The 22,050-nt window shown below is 39.4% G+C and overlaps 2 protein-coding genes across 2 annotated transcripts in view; one reads left to right on the top strand and one right to left on the bottom strand.

Moving 5' to 3' along the window:
- LOC114658053 (bcl2-associated agonist of cell death-like) overlaps positions 1-22,050 on the bottom strand; it is a 695,521-nt gene that overhangs the window by 271,737 nt on the left and 401,734 nt on the right. The window lies entirely within an intron of this gene.
- Positions 1-22,050, top strand: part of LOC114654831 (RDS/peripherin-like protein xRDS35) — a 28,630-nt gene that overhangs the window by 1,195 nt on the left and 5,385 nt on the right. Inside the window, exon 2 of the mRNA XM_028805681.2 lies at positions 19,838-20,084. Within this exon, the coding sequence (XP_028661514.1) occupies positions 19,838-20,084 (247 nt within the window). The remainder of the gene's footprint in view (positions 1-19,837; positions 20,085-22,050) is intronic.

The raw sequence follows: 22,050 nt of genomic DNA, 5'->3' as shown, positions 1-22,050 counted from the left end.
TGGAATGATGTGGTGCACTGCTTTACATAGCCATACGATATGCAGGAGAATTCCAGTCATTACTGATGTGTTAGTTTTAATGCAAACCTGTCCAAGCTCAGGCCGTCTGTAAATTAATCAGAAGGCATAGCCAACATATTCTGGTAAATCTAAGTGTTGGCTAATACAGTGACACTTAAGAAATTGAATAACAGATTTTGTTGTCACTTAAGATTTTACTAGGTCAGTGGTTCTCAAACTGTGGGGCAGGCCCCCCTAAGGGGACGCGAAGATGTGGAAAAAAAGAAAACAAGAATCGAAAATATGAAAAATACATCTATTGAAACCAAAACAAATTAACTTAAACTACATTCTGATACTAGAAAAATAAATATAGAGTTAGATAAATGTCCATAAAAGTTAAGTAGGTATAATAAAATAGGCAACTATGATATATCATTAATTAAAAAAGAACAAATTGGTATTAGTGGGCTCCTTTCAAAAAAAACGTTAGGGGGGGCGATTAAAACTGTCATGAAAACTCGGGTTGCAAATACTTAAAGGCCGAGAAACGCTGACCTAGGTGACCTATTTTGAGCTTTATAATGAAAATCCATACATTTCAGCAAAAATATTAGTTTGTTTTTAGTACCCGTAGTACATGCATTTCAATGACATTTTTATTTAGTCAACAAAAGATGTATTTCTGGTATATACTATATATTCTGATTTTGTAAGTCAGCTTACACATCATAATGGCTAAGATGTGTACTATTTTAATGTTCATGCCTCAATGATTTATGACCCCCCACTTGTTTCTAATAAGCCAACGTCGGTCACAAGGCATGAATCACATGCTCCTAAATTAGTAGTATACACTAACAGGGATAAAACTAAAATGTAGCCATGAAAAAGCCATGTTAAAATAATGAGTTTTTAGCAGTTTTTTTTAAATTGTTCCACGGTACAGGCAAATTTCTATTGGTAAAGTATTCCAAAGTTTAGGTACATAACAGCAAAAGGCCACCACACCACTTCTTTTCAGGTTGGCTCTTGGAATTGCAAGCAGACCACCATTAGATCAGAGTAAATAGTTACCCCTAAATTCTTTACCGCTGACTTGACTTTTATACCTAACGGATCAAGTTTATTTCTGAAGCCCTCACTTATGTCCATTTTTGCCAATCACTAAGATTTCTGTTTTCTCCTTGTTTCGTTTGAGAATGTTGCTGCTCATTCTTTCAGAAATAAAAGAATGAGACAGAATCAGAGAGCCAAGAGCATCGGGTTTATCAGGCCGTATCGATAAATACAGTTATATGTCATCTGCATAGCCTGTGGTAGCTCATCTTGTGCTTTGAGATAATCTGACCTATTAGAAGCATATAGCAGTAGACCCAGAATAAATTATTGTGGTACATCATATAAAAAAAACATAATGGGTCTTCAAAGTATAATCACCACAACTAACAAAGAATTTTGTACCTGTCAAGTAAGACTGAAACCAATTTAAGACATTGACGGAGAGGCCCACCCACTGACTAAATTAATTTATAAGAATAATGCGATCAATGGTATCAAAGGCTGCACTCAAGTCTAAGAGAACAAGAACAGATATACAGCCTCTGTCCACATTAACCCGCCAGTCATTTACTACTGTAACCAGTGCAGTTTCTGTACTGTGATTTGTTCTTAAACCTGACTGGAACTTGTCAAGAACAGAATGTTTGTTCAAGTAATCATTAAGCTGTGTAATGACTGCCTTTTCTAGTATTTTACTTTAAAAATGCTGGTTTGAAATTGGTCTAAAATTACCAAGAACAGGGGAGTCTGGATTATTTTTCTTGAGCTGGGGTTTAACAATTACACTCTTTAAGACAGTCTGGGAAGTCCCCCATATCTAATGATGAGTTTACTACGTCAAGCACACTATCAATTGGCACACCAGAGACCCCTTTGACAAGTGTCTGTTGGTATTTGGTCAAGGACGCAGGTAGAAGGTTTCAGTTGAGAAGTTCTATGTAGTTTGGTTAGATCTATTCTGGTGAAATAATTTAACTTGCTTAAAAAGGAATACTGAGATTCAGTTGGATTAACTATTTCTAATGTCATTAATTTTGTGTTTAATAAGTTTTGCTAGCAGTTTTTAGGAGGCATTCCACTGAACTTTCACCTTAGCACAAGAAATTTTCCACCTTGCTATTAACATTGTTAGCGTTGTTGAGGTAATTACTACAAACAGACAGATTACTTAGAATATCAGCAAACTTTGAAGCTGTAGATGTATCAAAGTAACATTTTTTTAACAATATGTTTCTCACTAGTTATCGGTATTTCTACATTAAACAATATGAAAAAATGGTCTGATATACCGATATCCACAACCTGCCTCACTTCAGTTTTTAATCCTTTTAGCAATGACTAAATCCAGTGTGTGTCCTCCCTTATGTGTGGGCTGGCTGAGATTAAATGAGTGCAAGTGGTTCATGGACCTGCGGTGGGTTGGCACCTTGCCCAGGATTGGTTCCCTGCCTTGTGCCCTGTGTTGGCTGGGATTGGCTCCAGCAGACCCCCGTGACCCTGTATTTGGATTCAGCGGGTTGGAAAATGGATGGATGGATGGTTCATGAAATCTTTCTTTTGGGTCAAACTGGTTATCGACATGAAAGTTAAAATCACCAACAATTAGAAACCTGTCAAAATCATTTATTATTATTAGTTGTTACTAAGTCTGAGAACTCTTCAGTGATGGACGCGTTATATTTAGGAGGTCTATAAATGAATAATACGAGTGACTGCGGCACACCTTGACGAACAACAGCAAGATACTCAAAAGATGCAAACGTACGAAAGTCGACATCTTTACGCTACCATTGCATCTATTTACATAATTTGGTAAATGACAAACCAATTTCAATGTATTCCCTCTAATTTATACCATATATTTTTTTGTAGTGCTTACAAATGTTAATTTTGCATATGATTACTCTTTTTTTGAATACATTAACATTATCTTATAATAAAAGCATGAACTGTAATGGACCAATTAATTTCCATGTTGGAGGAGGTTGGGACCAGACACTGATACAGCGTGGTGCCACGCTCACCACACGACGAACCAAATTAGGGCCCCGAGTGCAGCCATGCGACGGGTGACACAGTATGTGGTGTTTTTATTTTTTTTACGGTGGGCACCAAACCCTGAATTTTCCCTTGCATGTTGGAGAACCGGCTTACAGAGCTGCATGCAGGACGGAGCAATTACAGGTTAAGGGGCTTGTTCAAGAATGGAATCACTTCTGGCATTTACTGGATTCAAACCTTCAAGTTTCTGATTGCCAGTGCAGATCCCTAGCCTCAGAACCACTGCTCCGCCCTACAGGCAGACTATGATAATAACATTTAGTGTGCAGTTTTTTTGAGTAAAATGGTCATTAATAGTAGTTTATTTCTAGAAGGGAACAGTATGGTGATGCAGTGGTTAACTTTAATTCCTCAGAGTTTGAAGTTGTTCATTTTTGTAATTGTATGAATGGAAGGTTATGTCACTGATAACATAATAGTGAATAATTATGGAGATTTCTAAAGTACAGTACCTTTAAAACCTCTGTACAAACTTGCATGATGCCTGTCTATGTAAAAATTCAGTGCTGTGCCTTCTCCGTAGCCGTAAATTAACAAATGTAAGGTCACTTACCCGGCGTGGCTGCTACTGTAGAATTGGTATGCATACCCTGGACTAGAGCTGTACAAAGACTGGTATGATGGACTCCCAACCTCTCTGTCTCTCTATACCCCCCAAAGCAACTTTGGGGGTATTAAGGCTAAATTTTCTCCAGAGGCAATTCTCCTTTAGTCCCAATTTATTACACCCCCAAGAGAGACCGTGACCTTATGCTAACCCTACATCACAGGGATAAGAAGGACTTAAAGTAGTTAAGAGTACAGTGTCAGCTAAGTTAGCCCAGGTAAAGAACAAATCATAGGGAACCAACAGGTTCTTTTTTTTGTTTGACAGTTGTTGTAACAGCAGCAGCAGCAGTGATTGAAGTAATGGTTGCAAGAGAAGAATATAATAAGTGTTGTCTGGCTTACTTACCTAAGTGTTGGGTTCCTTGTTCTTTACCTCAGGCACCAGCCTCAGGAATCACCAATCAATTGCATCCTTCAGCAAACATAAACTGTTCATGAAATTCAAGCAGCAGACACATCTGACACGTCTCCATCAGCTGTTCACGGAAGATGGCATAAATCAGCCTTTCATGAATAGATGAATATGAATATTTTGTTATTGTACAAGTACAATGAAATTGAATGCCATCCTATCAGTGCAAAATACCAAGAAATGATGAAACTACAAAGATATAAATATGAAGATTGATAGAAGGAATTCCAAAAGTGGGAAATCAAAACAAACATACTACACAATGAGATATTTTTCACATTCTGCTGGTATTCATTGCCTAATTTGTTCCCGTTAACGTTTCACAGTATGATCATCATTTAGTGCAGTCGTGGGTATTGTGTAAAAACTATTTTTTAATCTATTTGTCTGTGGGAGTATGCTCGGGGCCTTTTTCAGGCAGTGGAAACTGTAAAGATCTTCCAAGGATGGGAGAGGTTATCCAATGATGATCTGGACAGTGGTGACGATCATCTGGAGCACTTTCCTCTCTTAATCTGTGCTGTTGGCAAACCACACACAGATGTAGTAAGTCAATATTCTCTCTCTATGGAGCAACAATAGAAGGACACGAGTGGTTTTGGATGAAATGGTTCTTCTTGATGATCACCAGGAAGTAAAGTCTCTGCTGTGCCTTCTTTACCAGCGCTGTGGTGTTAGCGCTTCAATTCAGGTCTTCCTTTATTTGCACACCCAGCAACCAGAAGTTCGAGACCCACTCCAAACAATCCCTGCAAATGAAAAAGGGCTGAATATTAATTTTCATCCTCCTAAAGTTGATGGTCAGCTCCTTGGTGTTGGGGATGTTGAGAACCAGATTGTGGTGAACAGAAGCAGGCTCAGCACACAGCCCTGTGGAGAACCAGTGATGAGGAGATGTAGGGGCCTATTCTTGACCTTTGGGGGCGATCAGAGATGAAGTCCATAATCCAGAGGCAGATGGAGTGAGATAGACTGGTGACCAAACAGATCTGGAACTATGAGGGAGGATGTTATTAAATGCAGAGCTAAAGTCTAAAACGAGCAGCCTAGCGTAGCTCCCCTACTGCTCTAGATGGGTTAGGACAGTATGGAGAGTTGTGGCTATGGAATCCTCTGTAGACCTGTTTGCCCTGTAAGCATACTGGTGTGTGTCTAACATGGGTGGAAGGCTTGAAATGACTTGAGTTCAGACCAGTTTCTCAAAAGCACTCCATGATCACAAATGTAAGTGCCACTGGACAGTAATCATTCACACTGCTGATGGTAGTCTTTGTTTGGAACTGGAAGTTTGATGGAGGACTTCAGGCAGGGTGGAATGGTGGACTGTTTAAAGATCTTGGTGAAGACCATAGGAAGCTGATCCTCACAATCCAACAGCATTCATCCACAGACGCCTTCAAGTCTAGCAGCCTTCCTTGGGTTCACCGCCCTCCGTGTTGCCTCACCTCATGCTCCTCCACCACGAGGATATCGCTGCTGTGGCCTGGTGGATGTGATGTACCTGTATCTGGTGACTTCACCTCAAAGGAGGCATAAAAAGTGGTTCATCTCCTCAGCCAGTGAAGCATCACTGTCATCAGCGGGGGTGGGGGGGGGGTTTGGGGGTATAGGATTGTTACTATGCTAGAAATACTTTCATGGTTGATTTGCTGTAAAGAAACCATTACCAAAGGAGACAAATAAGATGAAACATGAGAGGAAATTTCTCCTTTTATCTGAGTCCTAATGTGAAATTTTTGGTTTCAACCATGTGAGATGCAGAGTAGATGAACAGATTAAGACTGCATGGGTGTTGAAAAGAAGTAGGAGGTGCAATTGTGTGGGGATGCTCTGCCAGTGACATTGACTGCAATTTGTTTATTATTGCAGGCATGTAGGAAACATGGCTGCCATGTTATTCTGTAGTGACACCAGGTAATGAACCAGCACACACTTGGGCTAATGCTGCATTCATGTGCTATCTGAGTTTTTGGAGATCTGACATCTTTCTTCTTTGATTAAGATGAAAGCTCAGCATTATGTCACATCTTGGGTAGGTTGTTTTTCATGATTTGTCCCCTTGTAGCTCATAGCTCATACGTCATTCACATGGAACTCCACAAGGACAACAACAACTAGGTGTGGTGATTCAAAACCAGGACATTAGCACGGCTTCTTAGAGGATCCAATCATATCACCAGTGTGTTGACTTTGCTGTTAATTTATTTATATATATATATATATATATATATATATACAGTACTGTATATATTTTTACAGTTTTCATACTGCTTTAGTATTGTAGTAACACGAGTGATGTGCACTTTTTTTTCCATTTTAAGCACAATGACAAATCATGTATTGTTTTAAGTTTTTACTATATATCATTCCCCTCCCAGACACTTGTTACCCACAGACATGCCATGAGCTCGGCTTACCTTCTGCCTGTGTAGCTTCACCTTACCAATGTCACTGTTCGCATGCGGTTTCTCTGCCTTTTAGCTCTGCTTTCTCAAATAACCAATAAAAATATGGGTTAAAGGTCATTTCAATGCAAAGGTTAAAGATGCTATATAGTATAGCCTTCATCGGGTGTGCAACTGAAAACGAAAAAGCAAGTAAGACAGGAGGAGGAGGAGGAGGAGGAGAAGGAGGGAGGGAACAAAGCCAGGGCAGATGAAAAGAGCAAAACTGAGGAAAAGTCGCCATCAGAGAAGATGAAGGAAGATTAAAACGTCAGCTGGAGAAACTTGTGATGTCAGGGTGAGAATGAGCTTAGTTTCCTTTGTGTTTCTTTGAAAGGTGTCTTTGAAGCCCTGCAAAAGGAACACAAACTGAGATCAGTGTGGCCATAATGAAGGGCTGGGGAAGTGTTCCACTACATGCTTTATAAGGTCTTAGATTTTAAACAGAATGTACTCCTTGAAACATCTGTCAGAATACATCAGAAAGCCACATATTCTCACTTTCTTAAATAAAACAATATATTTATTTTTGTGCCCAAGGATAAAAATTGGCCTTGTGTTTGAGTGACCATTTAAAAAATGATCAAGAGATGAAGGGCAAAAGTCACAAATGTCAGAAAAACAAAATCGGGTAATACCAGCCTGATCAAACATACTTACTCTAAAAGTGTAAAGAAGATAATCAAAATTGAAAGCATGCATGAATAAAGAGATTTTTACATTTTTATCTCCCATGCCATCTTTTATGGGTAGGTGGTGCTAATGCATTTATGGCACATGACCCCTAGATCTGGCAATAGGAAAACAATATGGCTGCAACAAAGCAAAAAGCATACAAAATGGTATTAAGAAAAAAAAACATGCAAAAACTATGCTGACAAGTAGAAATCATTGTAAGAACACAAGAATTTTAGAAAATGTTTATATGTATTGTGTTGCATGAGTCACCATCTTGCACCCGAGAGAAGACGCCAAAGGCTTCAAGAAAACCAACTTTATTCCAATCAAAACAGTAACAGTCAGGGTCTTTATTCAAATGGGAGCTACCACTTCAATACATACAGACACAGCAAGCCAGCAGTGACTGGGCCAGGTCAATGACCGGGTTAAAATGTTCCTCACATTAACCATCAGGGCGACAGTTGTGTTACGTGGGGAGGCTGCGAACTTGCAGTTGCCTCGGTGGCACAGACGCGTCAGTAACGTTTTGGCATGAAGCACTGGTGGGGAGAGTCTCAAAGGGGTTCAAAAGTCTCACGTTATAAACAAATCTGCTATTTAGTAAACATGAAGGTCTGTGTGTCCAGTCCCTCTGAGCAATCTGATTGGTCAGTTTCGCTTTGATGATGCAATCGAAAAGAGGAAGTGCAAGTGTGAGACACACAAGGAGGAGCAAAAAGGTATCTGGCACATTAAGAGAGTCACCTTCTAAGATGGGAAGTATAAAAACGGACAGGAGGTGAGAAAGGTGCCTTAAAAATAAAAAGAAATAATAACATAAACTAAGAAGTTGAGAAGGTGAACATCGGTGAAGAGACAAGTGTAGCAGCGCTACATAAATTGTGGACTATGACTCCTGGTAGTTCCTGCAGTGAACCTGATCAGACAATTGTAGAGGGTGCAGGGGCTGGTGGGAGCTTTTAAAGGGAAGCTGTGTGGACAACAAGTAAAAAAAAAAAGAATACCAATCATTTGTCTGTCAGGGCCGTGGCCGCTCCACCTGTTTAGATTACCTGTGGTTAATCGCGGATTACTGTTCCTGTTTGGATATATGGTGTGTCTCATACCTACCTGTTCGTGTGAGTTGTGGATTGGAAAGTTTTCATCTGAGAGAGTGCTCATCAATCACCTATTTCTGTACTGCTGCAGGAAACTGGTAGGACAAGCTTTACACTACCTTCAGCGAGCTGTTCACAGGATTTGTGGTCTGTTGCTGTAGTTTCTGGGGGTTGCCATGGAGAAATTATACCAAGATACGGTTAAAAAAAGTCAGAGAAAGGCAAGTAGACATTGGTTTTCAATACAACTGCAAAAACAGGAGAATAAAACAGCAAACGTAGACTATCCATGGCCAGAGAAAAGATTGCCTCACTGAGATTGGGGTCTATTCCCACTTCTGGAGAAGGCCACCTCGAAGACTTCACCGTTTTCACTCTGGAATAGAAGTGGACAGGAAAGTCAGTAGAAATTAACGTGGGTGAACTAAAAGCGTTTCTTGCTTCTCTGGAACAGCGCATTTGGAGACTGTTGGAAAAAGAGAACCAGGAAAAGGACTAATAATGCCCTAAGTGTCAGAGCTGCTTGGACTTTGTGGTTTGTCTGTGTTAGAGGGTTTTTTTCTTTCCAGTTATTTGCGTACTGATTTTGTTGGAATACAGGGGAAGGTGCGTTCACGGATTTTGTTACTGCCATTTAGTTTTCTATAATTTTATAAGATTGGTTTAATACAATTATTTTCGCTTTGTCTGTTTTCCACTGTCATTCTGTTGATATTGTGTAAACTATATTACTTCATCTATCAGTATCGCATGAGGGGTCTGAGGGCATTTTGGAGTTGACTTGTATTCGACTCATATACACCACCAAAATTGGCAACATATAGCGAAATTGTCTGGGAAAGGGAGAAGCATCATAATTATCTTATGAAATATTTTTTTTTACTTGCAATTGTTGTCTAAACAATTGCATTAAGAAATACTAACCAACCCGTGGCATAGCATACGCCGCATAATTATTTATTGATGGGTGAACACTTCCTGAACGACACAGTTGTCCAAATGGGGTGGGTTTGAGGATACAACTGTGAGTGAATGACAAGATGGAACTCTGGAGAGAGCAACATACAATTGTCCGTGACTGAAAACTGGTTTTGGCAGATACAGGCATATCGTTTTGAAAGTTTGTCCCTGTGCCTTATTAATTGTCATCGCAAAGGCCAATCTAACAGGAAATTGTCTGCGTGTAAAAGTAAAAGGCAAATGTGAATCTGATGGGGTCAGGGATATCCGGGGAATAAGGACAGTTTGTGAGGTAGGAGCTGTGATAGTCTTACACTCCAGTACATTGCGGTGAATGCTGGTAACAGTCTGTCTAGTGCCATCACAGAGACGTCTTGCTGGCATGAGGTTTCTGAGAAGTATGATGACTGAACCTATTTTAATTTTGAGTTTATGCGGAGGCATGCCAGTGGGAGTAAGACTGTTAAGAAATTCATCGGGGAATGAAAGTTGATCTGCGGGATCGTCTGTGATGATGGAGTAACGCTGGTGAAAGTTATTTCGTTGGTAGGGATAAGTTTCAGCACTTGTTCATTAAGGTGTAGCGAGTCTTTGTTGGTGACGCTTAATATAGCTCGCGTACTGAGTTGTTCTGGAGTGACAGTTGAGAAGTCGATGTCACCATATAGTTGTTGAACGGGATCAGAAATAAAAGGAAAACAATGTGGAGGTAATAGACGTGGGAGGAGTGTTAGAGTTGGCAGGTGGGGCTCTGTCTTGCGTGTGTGTGTATCCCATGGTCGGGCAACTTGGTGGATTATATATAGAAAAGGAGCCGGAACCGAAAAGAACAATGAAAAGTCAACGTGGCTCAGAGGTGCATGTGGACTGTAGCAGAGACGAAAGCAACTGAGGCGGTGTTTGGTGAGGTGTTGCGTGCTGGCACATGAGCAGGCAGTGTGCATACCTTGAGAGCGAGGGTGGACGCGGGAGGAGTGTTAGAGTTGGCGGGCAGGGCTCTGTCGTACATATCCCATGATGCAGGAGGAGGTTAGAGTTGGCGGGCCGGGCTCTGACGTGCGTATCCCATGGTCTTAGAGTTGGTGGGTGGGGCTCTGTGAGTTGGCAGGCGTGGCTCTGTCGTGCATATCCCATGGTCTCTGTCTTGCGTGCCATGGTCGGCTGCCTTAGTGAATTATATATGATTGTTTGTTTTTTTTAATTTTATTTGTTTTGTTTACAATAGCTTGCGTGATTTCTGGTCTTTTAAGAGTATTAAATGAGTAAATTGCATGCTTGTTAGTTTCTCAGTGTCGGCATTCTTTAAATGCTGCTTGACTCAGCTTGGGATGCCACAGACAACCTGAAGTGAAAATAGAGCTAGCGACTGCAAGTTTAACAGGAGGAGTCTTTGGTTTTACAAGTTTAGTTTTACTATTAAATTTAGATGAAGAAAAATGTATAAAGTTAATATTTTCTAAACCACCTAGGGCTTCTACTTTTTTCAACTGCTGTAAATAACACCAATAACCAAGAATACACAGGCTAACACATTTGCAGACTTTTATCCTATTTAGGAGAATACATAACATTAGCCTCTGAACTTTTAAGTGTAAAGCAGTAATGAAATTTATATTTTGTCCAGTTTGTGTCACCTCAAGGGCAGGAGGCGATGCTTCGTCTTGAAGACTTCAGGGTCCACAAAGAGATGTGCAAGCAGAGTGCACTTCATATTGTGTTGTTCAGGTCTCTCATTTTTATTGTACTGCAATTAGTTTTCGAGACCCCCTCTTGCTAGCCTATAAATACATTTACCAAGAGGTAGCTATTAGTTACCCCCTTCCTTCAGTAAGACAAATGCATGCTTTTCATATGGTATATGATGTGCTGTCCACCTCACTTTGTTCAGCGAGGCTCAAAGGATGGAGCTGCTGGTTTGATCTTCAGGCTCACTGGCACAGATAGAAGAGAAAAACAATAAGATTGCACTCGGTGTTCAGTTGTTCAGGTTTCAAGTCGGTGTTGGATTGAGGTTTCACATAGTAATCCTCTCTTGCTAGCATGAAATATACTGTATCTGTGACCAGTTAACACTTTTCCTTCAAGATAAATCAACTGCTTTAATGTTTGGTTCCTCTTGCTTGTCCACTTTATGTGTGGCAGAACTCCTTAAAACACCAATGCCAAAGTCAGTAACAGGCTCTGTCTTCTGCTGCTGAAGCGCTCCACTAGAATTCTGTGCAAAGTAAAGCAGCAATGGTGTATCTGATCCAATGCACAGCTTAGTCCAGGCAGACGGTGTGGGTTCTGGTGCTTACACTCACTTATAAAGGAAGGAGGTGACATCTGCCATTAGGTTCTATGGTGCATAAGTCTGACCTTTTGTATTATAATTGGTGCACATGCTTGTCCGTGAAGGTTTGCAAGCCAACCAGGCACCTAACAATGTGGGCTCTAGCAAGAGTGTCATTCCATTATGATTATTATTGACATGTCATTTGGAGATGGAGCTGATTGTAGCAGTTCCACACTCCATTTTATTTTATTTTTTAGCTCATTGAGAAAGTCTATTCTGGTTGAGGGTTGGTTGAACCATCACAGATCTGGAAGAAAAATGAAAGCCTCATTTTCCATGCCAAGAACAGAGGTCAATGTTAGTATTCCCTACAGTTGTCCTGTTGAAACAAGGATCTCTTCTCAGACCAAAGCAGGTTTTCCTTCAGAATGTATGTATTTGCATTCTGGTTCATTTGTTGTTCTCACTATCTTGTAAAGTGTCTCTTCTCCTTACTGTTCAACAGAATTCCTGTAGCACTATGCTACCATGTTAGTTAGACCTTTCTAATTAAGCTGAAGTTTGCATTTTATTTTATTAGACCATGTCTCAAGAGTTTCTTCCAGTGTGAAATTTTCTGACTAAGGTTCCTTTTAATCAATTAGTTGGTTTTAAAGACAATTTGGGTTATTCCAAATTCTTTATGTTTCTTAAGCCGGAAAATATTTCAAACCTTGGTTAACCGGTTTTATTCCTTAACATGTCTCTGCCTTCTCACAGGTGAATCGTGTGCACAGGTCCTTGCTGGTCACGGTGGAGTTTCTGCAGTAATGTGCAGGCTCTCGTACAGTGTTGTCTTTTTCTGAAGTCACACTTGTGCACAGAAATGAAAGGCTTAAAGTTAGAGTGGCTGTCTATCTTCAGTACAATTCCTCACACATTTGATTCAAGTTTGGTCCACACTTCTTGCTTTCCTATGCGTCACTGTCCTGTTCTCCCAATTAAAAGCTCAATAACCACTAACCGCAGCAAACCTTGTATGTGGGCATTACTTGGCTTATGAGTTTGACTTTTGGGGGAAACCTCAGATGTGAGTGTTGTAGAATGTCCATTTAGGGCAGGGATCTCAAACTCCAGTCCTGGAGGGCTGCAGGTTTTCATTCTAACCCTTTTCTTAATCAGTAACCTGTTTTTGCTGCTAATTAACTTCTTTTGAATTCATTTTAATTGACTCAGACCCCTCAATTGTTTCTTTTTCCTTAATTAGCAGCCAATCAATAATGAGATACAAAATGAGCCAAAACAGGACCAGCAAACTGTGACCATCATACAATATCTGAAAATAAAAAGGGTGGAGGTCTCAGGAATGTTGATCTGCTCAGGTCCCCAAAACATTTTAACTGTGCTCTTAGAAAAGTAAAGAAAAAAGATGTTAATTAGGAGCAAAAACAGGTCAGTAATTAAGAAAAGGGTTAGAATGAAAACATGCAGCCACTGCGGCCCACCAGGACCGGAGTTTGAGATCCCTGATTTAAGAGTTCAGGTTATCAATGATAAAGATACTATGATAAGTCTTTAGAGTCATAAATATTACCAAATAAAACTGACAGATACTGTAAGTAATTCATTGGTTCTGAACATGTCTTTACGTTGAATATTGAGACAGTAACCCACAATCATAGTGTGATCAAAACACAATTGTGCAATGTAAAAAATGTTTGCTTAAGAAAATGTGTATAATATATTCATGCAAAATAAATCAAAGCCGCAAAATTCAATGAAAGCAAATAATTAAAAGTTTCACGACATATGTTATAATGTTTGCATTTACACCTTATATGAACAAAACAAAAACGTGAGAGAGCCATTAAAAATCATTTATAATATGCTATGCCCCACTATTTGCTTGAAGAATTATTTTTGCTCAATCGGGAGAATCCCAATCCACCTTCTATAACTCTGTGGGAAAATAACATTCAATATTCGAAAAAAAATCAAATCCTATTTATGAGGATTTTTTTTTCGTAATTTGGCATGAACTCATTAACATATGATTACAATTTCATGCACATCAAGACCATTTCTGGATACAAAGTTCTTTTGTGTTTTCTTATTTTTAGTTTAGGACTTCCTTATTTTAATATTTAAGCAGATACTGTATTGGGCAAACCTTTATAACTAAATATTTTTAAAGTTCAGCAACTCACCATATGACCATATAAATGTGAGCTTCAAAGATACCATAAGACCATATAAAAGATGGAATTACAATTCCACCAGTAAAGCAGTTAGGAATGTTAAATTTAAGGCCAAGCCTAAGCTACATCATTTATTGGTCATCACTGGAAAAATGGCACTGTTCAGAAAACCAAAACCACACTTTCCACTTGTTCCACTTGAATAGTCAATGCTGGAAATATTTTTGGCACATCAATTGGCTTGAACTGCTTTATCTTGTACAGGAACAAGAATTAACACCAAGATGTTTTGGTAGAAACCAGCATTGTTTTGTGTAGTTTATAAACCTCCTTTGTCGACTTATCAAGGTTTGTCTCTGATGCCGTGCCTCTCCTTGACTTATCAACCATTAATGTCGTCAGTCCTGCCACTGTATATGGCTTTAGTAGTATGACGATTTCTTAGAGTGGTGGTCTCTAGCAATAAATAACTTATTGTTTTCCTTCATTTGGACAAATAACATTAAACCTCCAAATAGAACTAACGGGTATAGTAGTAGCATGGTATCGCAGTAATGCTGCTTCATAAATATAGCACAAAGTGGGTTAAGTTCCGCACCCAGTTATTGTCTATGTGGACCTCCAAGTTAGGTTAATTGGGGACCCGAAAAATTGTCCATGTTTGTGCTAGTGGGCCCTGCGTTAGACTGCTAGCCTGTCCAGGGTTGTTTCCTGCTTTGTGTCCAGTGGTGTCATAATTAATTTTTATTTAAAACAATCAGCAGCATATAGAATAACCATAAACATGTTATAAGAGAATATATTAAAGAGCAATGCCCATTCTCCTCACCATACCCAAACTGTGTAAAAGATTAAAATGTCTGAGAGACACGACAGGCCACACAAGACAAGAATTTGAAATCAGTTGAAAGCAAAAGAGAGGGACTGCTTTTGAAGATCAAGATTGGGACAAGGACCACCAGCATTTTAGCTCTTGACCAGCTGGACCATGGAGTGCCAATTCTCAATGTTCACACCAGATGACTAATAATCCTTACTGCTGAAAGATCAAGTAAAGCTATTTGAGAGAAGATGTCAGAGAGTAAAATACATTCAGGAGATGTCCAGCCCTTTCAAGGCACTGAATTGGATTAAAGGAGTTCCTGAATACCGTGGTATGTTATTTATAATGTAAAAATGATAAAGCGGACTGGCTAGTTTTTACTTTATCGTATATAAAGTATAGGGAAAGTATTGTAATCGTCCAAAGATTCAATGTTGAGGTTTTGATGACTCTTGACATTTTAGATCTCCCTGAGTCTGAAAATACCATTTTTGAAAATGTCTGTGTGTCTGTGTAAGTAATAACCTGAGTATGCTTTCACTTAGGTCAACCAAATTTTGCATACAAGTATTAGGTACAAATTGTAGATTTGTTTCAACTTTGAGCTATTTCCGCAAACTGGAAGTGGTACTTTACCTTTACTGCAGAGTCCGATTTATTCACGTTTACTTTTATAATTGTTCAATATATTATTAATTTGATTTGAGTTGTTGTTGCTGATGGTTCTTTAATGTACATTCATCCATCCATCCATTTTCTAATCAGCTGAATCCGAACACAGGGTCACGGGGGTCTGCTGGAGCCAATCCCAGCCAACACAGGGCACAAGGCAGGAAACGATCCTGGGCAGGGTGCCAACCCACCGCAGGACACACACAAACACACCCACACACCCAGCACACACTAAGGCCAATTTAGAATCGCCAACCCACCTAACCTGCATGTCTTTGGACTGTGGGAGGAAACCGGAGTACCCGGAGGAAACCCACGCAGACACGGGGAGAACATGCAAACTCCACGCAGGGAGTAATGTACATAATTAAAAATATAATCATTGTTTTCTTGTTTACTCTTCAAATATCCATCCCCATTTCTGAGTATATGAGAAAGTCTAGGGGAGACCACTCCCGATTTTTTTCTACTGATTTCATTTTGGTGTAGCTGCTTTATTATGCTGGCAAAACGATTATTTAGCAACTGTGGTGGAGACTGGAATATGTTCAATAGTTAAGAGTGGGACAAATTTAACATTAATGTCAAGATAGTGTTAATGGTTCTTCACTTCTGTTTATAATTCTCCCTCTTTCTCAGTTTAGGTAGGTGAAAAAAAACCCCATTAAGATAATTTTTCACTTAACCTAATAACATCCATTTAGGTTTTCTTTTTGTAGTGTTTCCACCTCATGATACTTCTGTTTTAGAGCTGGTTTGCTTTCTCTGTGGAGTTTCCTGGTTCACATGGTCCTACACAGAAGGTTAGTTTTCTTCCCACAGTTCCAAATCATGGTATCATTTGACTGACAACTGCAAAATCAGCCATTGTGGGTGTCTAGTAGTTGTGCTTATGAATGAACTGATATCATATAGGGTATGACTTTCTGAGGCTCAGAGTATGACAGCCAAAACTACCATCACAGGGTCTGTAAAAACCAAACACTCACAAAGCAATTCACATAAGTCACAAAACTCTAGAGGAGAGCTTGCATCCCCTCACTGTGCAGAATTTTGTGCCTCAACTAACCAGGACATGCCTATTAAACTGCAAACCAGATACATCGGGGTTCTAGAGCTACAAGCAAACAGAAAAATGACAATGAGGCAAAGAGAAAGTTTGGATACACTGTCACTCGGAAAATGCAAAAATACTTGCCATTCAAAAATATGAGCATACAACTAAGCTTCACAACTTGATTAAACAGCAGCACCTTAGCATAAATTGATTAAATTTCATGAGAATTGTTTCAGTTGAACAGTAAATCATATCCTGAAGGAAATAAACTGGTAAAAATGAAGAAATGGAGACATTAGCTAACCAAATGAGCTCTATGGACAGAAAGGTCTCTTCATTACTGAAACTTGTTACGTTTCTAACTAAGAATACAGTACAGAATGTTATAAGTGGAAGGTATAACCAATATCCAGTCATGAACATTCTCACAGAGTGACTTGTGTTAATCATTAGCATGCCCTGAGAGAAAGCAAGTGGAGCATTTTTAAAGCCCTTTCCTCTGGCCATAAGAGGAAATTTTACCCTTTTTTAAATTTATTTTGCAAACTAAATATATACAGTGCATGCTGTATTGCAGGGGTGTCCAACTCCAACCCTGGAAGACCACTTAGGCTGGAGGTTTTCTTTTCTACCACTTTCTTATTCAGTGACCAATTTCTGCTAAAACCTTTGCCCTAATTTTAATTGACTTGGTATTTAGATAGATAGATAGATAGATAGATAGATAGATAGATAGATAGATAGATAGATAGATAGATAGATAGATACTTTATTAATCTCCAAGGGGAAATTCACATACTCCAGCAGCAGCATACTGATACAAAAAAACAATATTAAATTAAAGAGTGATAACAATGCAGGTATAACAGACAATAACTTTGTATAATGTTAACGTTTACCCCCCGGGTGGAATTGAAGAGTCGCATAGTGTGAGGGAGGAACGATCTCCTCAGTCTGTCAGTGGAGCAGGACAGTGACAGCAGTCTGTCGCTGAAGCTGCTCTTCTGTCTGCAGATGATACTGTTTAGTGGATGCAGTGGATTCTCCATGATTGACAGGAGCCTGCTCAGTGCCCGTCGCTCTGCCACAGATGTCAAACTGTCCAGCTCCATGCCTACAATAGAGCCAGCCTTCCTCACCAGTTTGTCCAGGCGTGAGGCGTCTTTCCTCTTAATGCTGCCTCCCCATCACACCACCGCGTAGAAGAGGGCGCTCGCCACAACCGTCTGATAGAACATCTGCAACATCTTATTGCAGATGTTGAAAGATGCCAGCCTTCTAAAGAAGTATAGTCGGCACTGTCCTTTCTTGCACAGAGCATCAGTATTGGCAGTCTAGTCCAATTTATTATCCAGCTGCACTCCCAGGTATTTATAGGTCTGCACCCTCTGCACACAGTTACCTCTGATGATCATGGGGTCCATGAGGGGCCTGGGCCTCCTAAAATCCACCGCCAGCTCCTTGGTTTTGCTGGTGTTCAGTTGTAGATGGTTTGAGTCGCACCATTTAACAAAGTCCTTGATTAGGTTCCTATACTTCTCCTCCTGCCCACTCCTAATGCAGCCCACGATAGCAGTGTCGTCAGTGAACTTTTGCACGTGGCAGGACTCCGAGTTGTATTGGAAGTCCGATGTATATAGGCTGAACAGGACCGGAGAAAGTACAGTCCCCTGCGGCGCTCCTGTGTTGCTGATCACAATGTCAGACGTGCAGTTCCCAAGACGCACATACTGAGGTCTGTCTTTAAGATAGTCCACGATCCATGCCACCAGGTATGAATCTACTCCCATCTCTGTCAGCTTGTCCCTAAGGAGCAGAGGTTGGATGGTGTTGAAAGCGCTAGAGAAGTCCAGAAACATAATTTTTACAGTACCACTGCCTCTGTCCAAGTGGGAGAGGGATCGGTGTAGCATATAGATGATGACATCCTCCACTCCCACCTTCTCCTGGTATGCGAACTGCAGAGGGTTGAGGGCATGGTGGACCCGTGGCCTCATGTGGTGAAGCAGCAGCCTCTCCATCTTCTTCATCACATGTGACGTCAGAGCGACAGGCCGGAAGTCATTCAGCTCACTAGGACGTGATACCTTTGGGACTGGGGTGATGCAAGATGTTTTCCAAAACCTCGGGACTCTCCCCTGTTCCAGGCTCAGGTTGAAGATGCGCTGTAGAGGACTCCCCAGCTCCGACGCACAGACCTTCAGCAGACGTGGCGATACTCCATCTGGACCCACTGCTTTGCTGGCATGAAGTCTCAGACACCTAATTTGTTTTTTGTTTTTTTTTTAATTAGCATCCAACCAATAATGAAATAGAAAGTGAGACAACACATGAAATCTGAAACTACAGAAAGAAGGGTCAGAACCCAATCATGTTGATCAGTTCAGGTCAGCAAAATATTTTGATGGTGCTCTTAGAAAAGAAAATCAAAAGTTTTGTAAATGTATGGCGTGGGAGAATAAGAGTATCCACTAGCCATGGGATTAATTAATGGGTTTAACTAAAAACATGAACTATCTTCTAATTAAGAAACTGGTTGGAGCTTGAGGCCCCAGCTTAGCTGGTCATCTGTTACCTTACTCCACATCTCAGATTTCTTTGGCTGCCATTTAAAGAAAAAAGAATAATTTCAGAGGAATGAATCTTTAAAAAAACAACAATTCAATTATAAAGAAGGGAAAAAAGTCAAATAAGAGCAGAAATTTGTGTGTGATTATGAAGGTGGTAGGAAGGAAAACCTGTAGCCAAGGTAGCCCTCCAGGATCTCAGTTGGACAAATTGTCATGAAGTTGAGGTCCTCTCAGAGGTTTCTGGGGTCTGAATACACTGCAGTGTTTTTCCCTTCCAAATGACTATTCTTTAAATTGCTTTAAAGTTCTGCTACATGTTTACTGTCTTATACCTTGCATTTTGTGTATGTACTGTGCGTGTATGTATGTATTCACACACACATGTAATGATAGTTGATTAGTTAGGTCTATTAAGGAATACTTACAATATGATTAGTAATGCCTACGGATGGATGTGTGTGAAAGCTGATGCAATATATAGATTGGATGTGGACTAAAGAACCTGTAGTAAAAGTAATAATTCTTTGCATTTATATAGCGCTTTTCTCACTACTCAAAGCGCTCGGCAATTACAGGTTTAAGGGCCTTGCTCAAGGGCCCAACAGAGCAGAGTCCACTATTGGCATTTACGGGATTTGAACCAGCAACTTTCTGATTGCTAATGCAGATCCCTAGTTTTGCCTCAGAGTATTGTCTATTAAAAAGTTATTATCTGTTTCTATCCTGTGTAATGATTAAACTACAGACCTAACAAGATCACCACAACACACACACACACACTTTATATAAAAACCCTGTGCTTTTAACTAATTTGTGTAATGCTTGTGAATGACCATTTAGTCTCTACAGCATACACAGAATTTAATTTTGAGCAGTGCATTCTAAAAGCAGGTCAGTTATATAGTTTTGCCATTTATGCCTTTTTTTTCCCTCTCAGCCGTATCAAGAGTAATGTAGATGGGAGATACCTTGTGGATGGAGTCCCCTTCAGCTGCTGCAATCCCAGCTCCCCAAGACCCTGCATTCAACACCAGATGACCAATAACTCTGCCCACTACAACTACGACTATACAACAGAGGAGCTGAATGTGTACCGACGTGGCTGTCGTGAGGCACTAGTCAGCTACTACATGGGCCTCATGAACACGATTGGGGTTGTGGTGCTACTGTTCTTCTTAATTCAGGTAAAGGAGATATGAAATTTTATAGACTGATAGTTCTAATAAGACAAAGTTGGAGTTTTAGTATGTTGAATGCCTGGTCCTTGAACATTATGCGATGGTTTTCTAGAGCTGTGCTGTTTTTTCATTTTTATTATTGACAAATTTGTGATTTGAAGTGTTCTTGCATATTCGAATGTTCTTCTGAAAAGGAGGTCTAAAATGCATGTGTGATGGGCATGTTAACATCTAAGAAGTTCATAAAAATTACAAGATTACAACAGCCCTAACTGAAATTTTAAAGGTAATAAATCACAAAATGTCTTGATACGTAAACCGAATAGAAACTTAATGCCTCGCCATGCACACAGCACCGTGTAATGACAGTTATTTTCCTTATATTCAGTATGTGCTGCGTTCAACTAAATTCATAAAAATAGCATTCAGGTTGTTTTCAGGGACTGCACATAACGTTTAAAAGGGAACGAGTGAAGCATTAAGACACTAAAAATAAACTAAAATGACATTTTATACACTTCACATTCAGACATTTTCATGTCTAGCTATTATAGCTTTGTGAACCTCATTTTTATGTGAAATGACACAGTATTTTTTTTACAGGTGGGCCTGTTCTCTTTCTAAACTTTCTCATCCTTTTCAAATGATTTAAAAAGCACTAACCTATACTCATCACAATCCAAAAAGTACAGGCAGGCAAGTTGTAAACACCCAACTGTTAACTATCCATATTGCAACATCATATTTAAAGTCTAAGGTAGGCTGGGACGTTTAGTGTAATGGAAAAGGCATGTCTTGAGTTGTAGAGTAGCCAGCACACGTGGATATCTTTTTATAAGGTTGGCTGGTCACTAAGATTTATGCTTGGCAGGTCAGATATTCCATGTTATGTTACACTATCTGGCATCTAAAAATTCTGCACATGCTATAATGATCCTTTGGTCTACTCAGTCAAACAAATTTCTTTGTATTATTAAACCTACACCTGTTTTTTAGTTAACTGAATATTTCAACGTGTTTTCCAAATGTGTAATGCAGCAGTACTATCAGTTGTTATCAGTGATTAAAAAAACTGATGCAAGAACACAAAATGGTAAAATGTAAATTGCATTCAAAATTTAAAAAATAATGATTTTTTCAATTATTCTTTATTGTGTTAAATTGAATGCAAAAAATCTGCTCTCTCTGTTAAGGAACCATCAATTTAATAATAATTTTGTAACATTAAAATATTTAAAGGAGTATTTCGATTTGTTCAATTAGATTATTTAACCTACTCATGAAGTGCATTTATAGCAGTTTTTACTCCTTTATATCTGTTAGTGCTTAAAAAAAAGGGGAAAACAATGGGACTGTAGCCTTAAAATATTTAATGTTTCTTTAAGAGAGGAGTGCAGGGTATTTCTTTTTATGTTATTAAACTGTGTTATCTACTTATGGGGTCTGTTTAACCACATTTTTAGTTTTTTATATCCAAAAAAAAAAGTTAAACAGCAAACACGTTTACGTTACTGCATTATCTTGCTCATTGATGTTATTTTATGCTGCTTATTAATTCTACCGTGGATTAGCATTTTACTTTAGAACTGTTGTAATTATAATCCATGGTCATGAGTACTGCATGACACATTGTGACATTCAGAACATTAAATAGTACTTCTTAAGTTCTATTCAACAAATAATCTCTTTAACCTCAGTACTCTCTTGAGTATGTACGCATTCTCAAAAGTTGTGACAACAAAGAGCACAAACATCTAACTAGACTAGCAGTAAGATAGTAGCACTGATAGAATAATTGAGCCATATTATCATTTTAGACATAGTCTTGACAACCTCAACATACTGTTATGTATGCCAGCATGCAGAAAAGAAAACAAAGTTTTATTGTACTGAGGCATGCTGGAGATGTTAATCAACCTAACCTGCGTGTCTTTGGGGTGGAAGAGGAAACTGGAATTTCTCCAGAAGGTAA

Source organism: Erpetoichthys calabaricus, chromosome 1 (genome assembly GCF_900747795.2).
Source record: "Erpetoichthys calabaricus chromosome 1, fErpCal1.3, whole genome shotgun sequence".
Lineage (NCBI taxonomy): Eukaryota > Metazoa > Chordata > Cladistia > Polypteriformes > Polypteridae > Erpetoichthys > Erpetoichthys calabaricus.
Note: the sequence above shows the minus strand (reverse complement) of the source record. Positions and strands in the feature narration are given on the sequence as shown.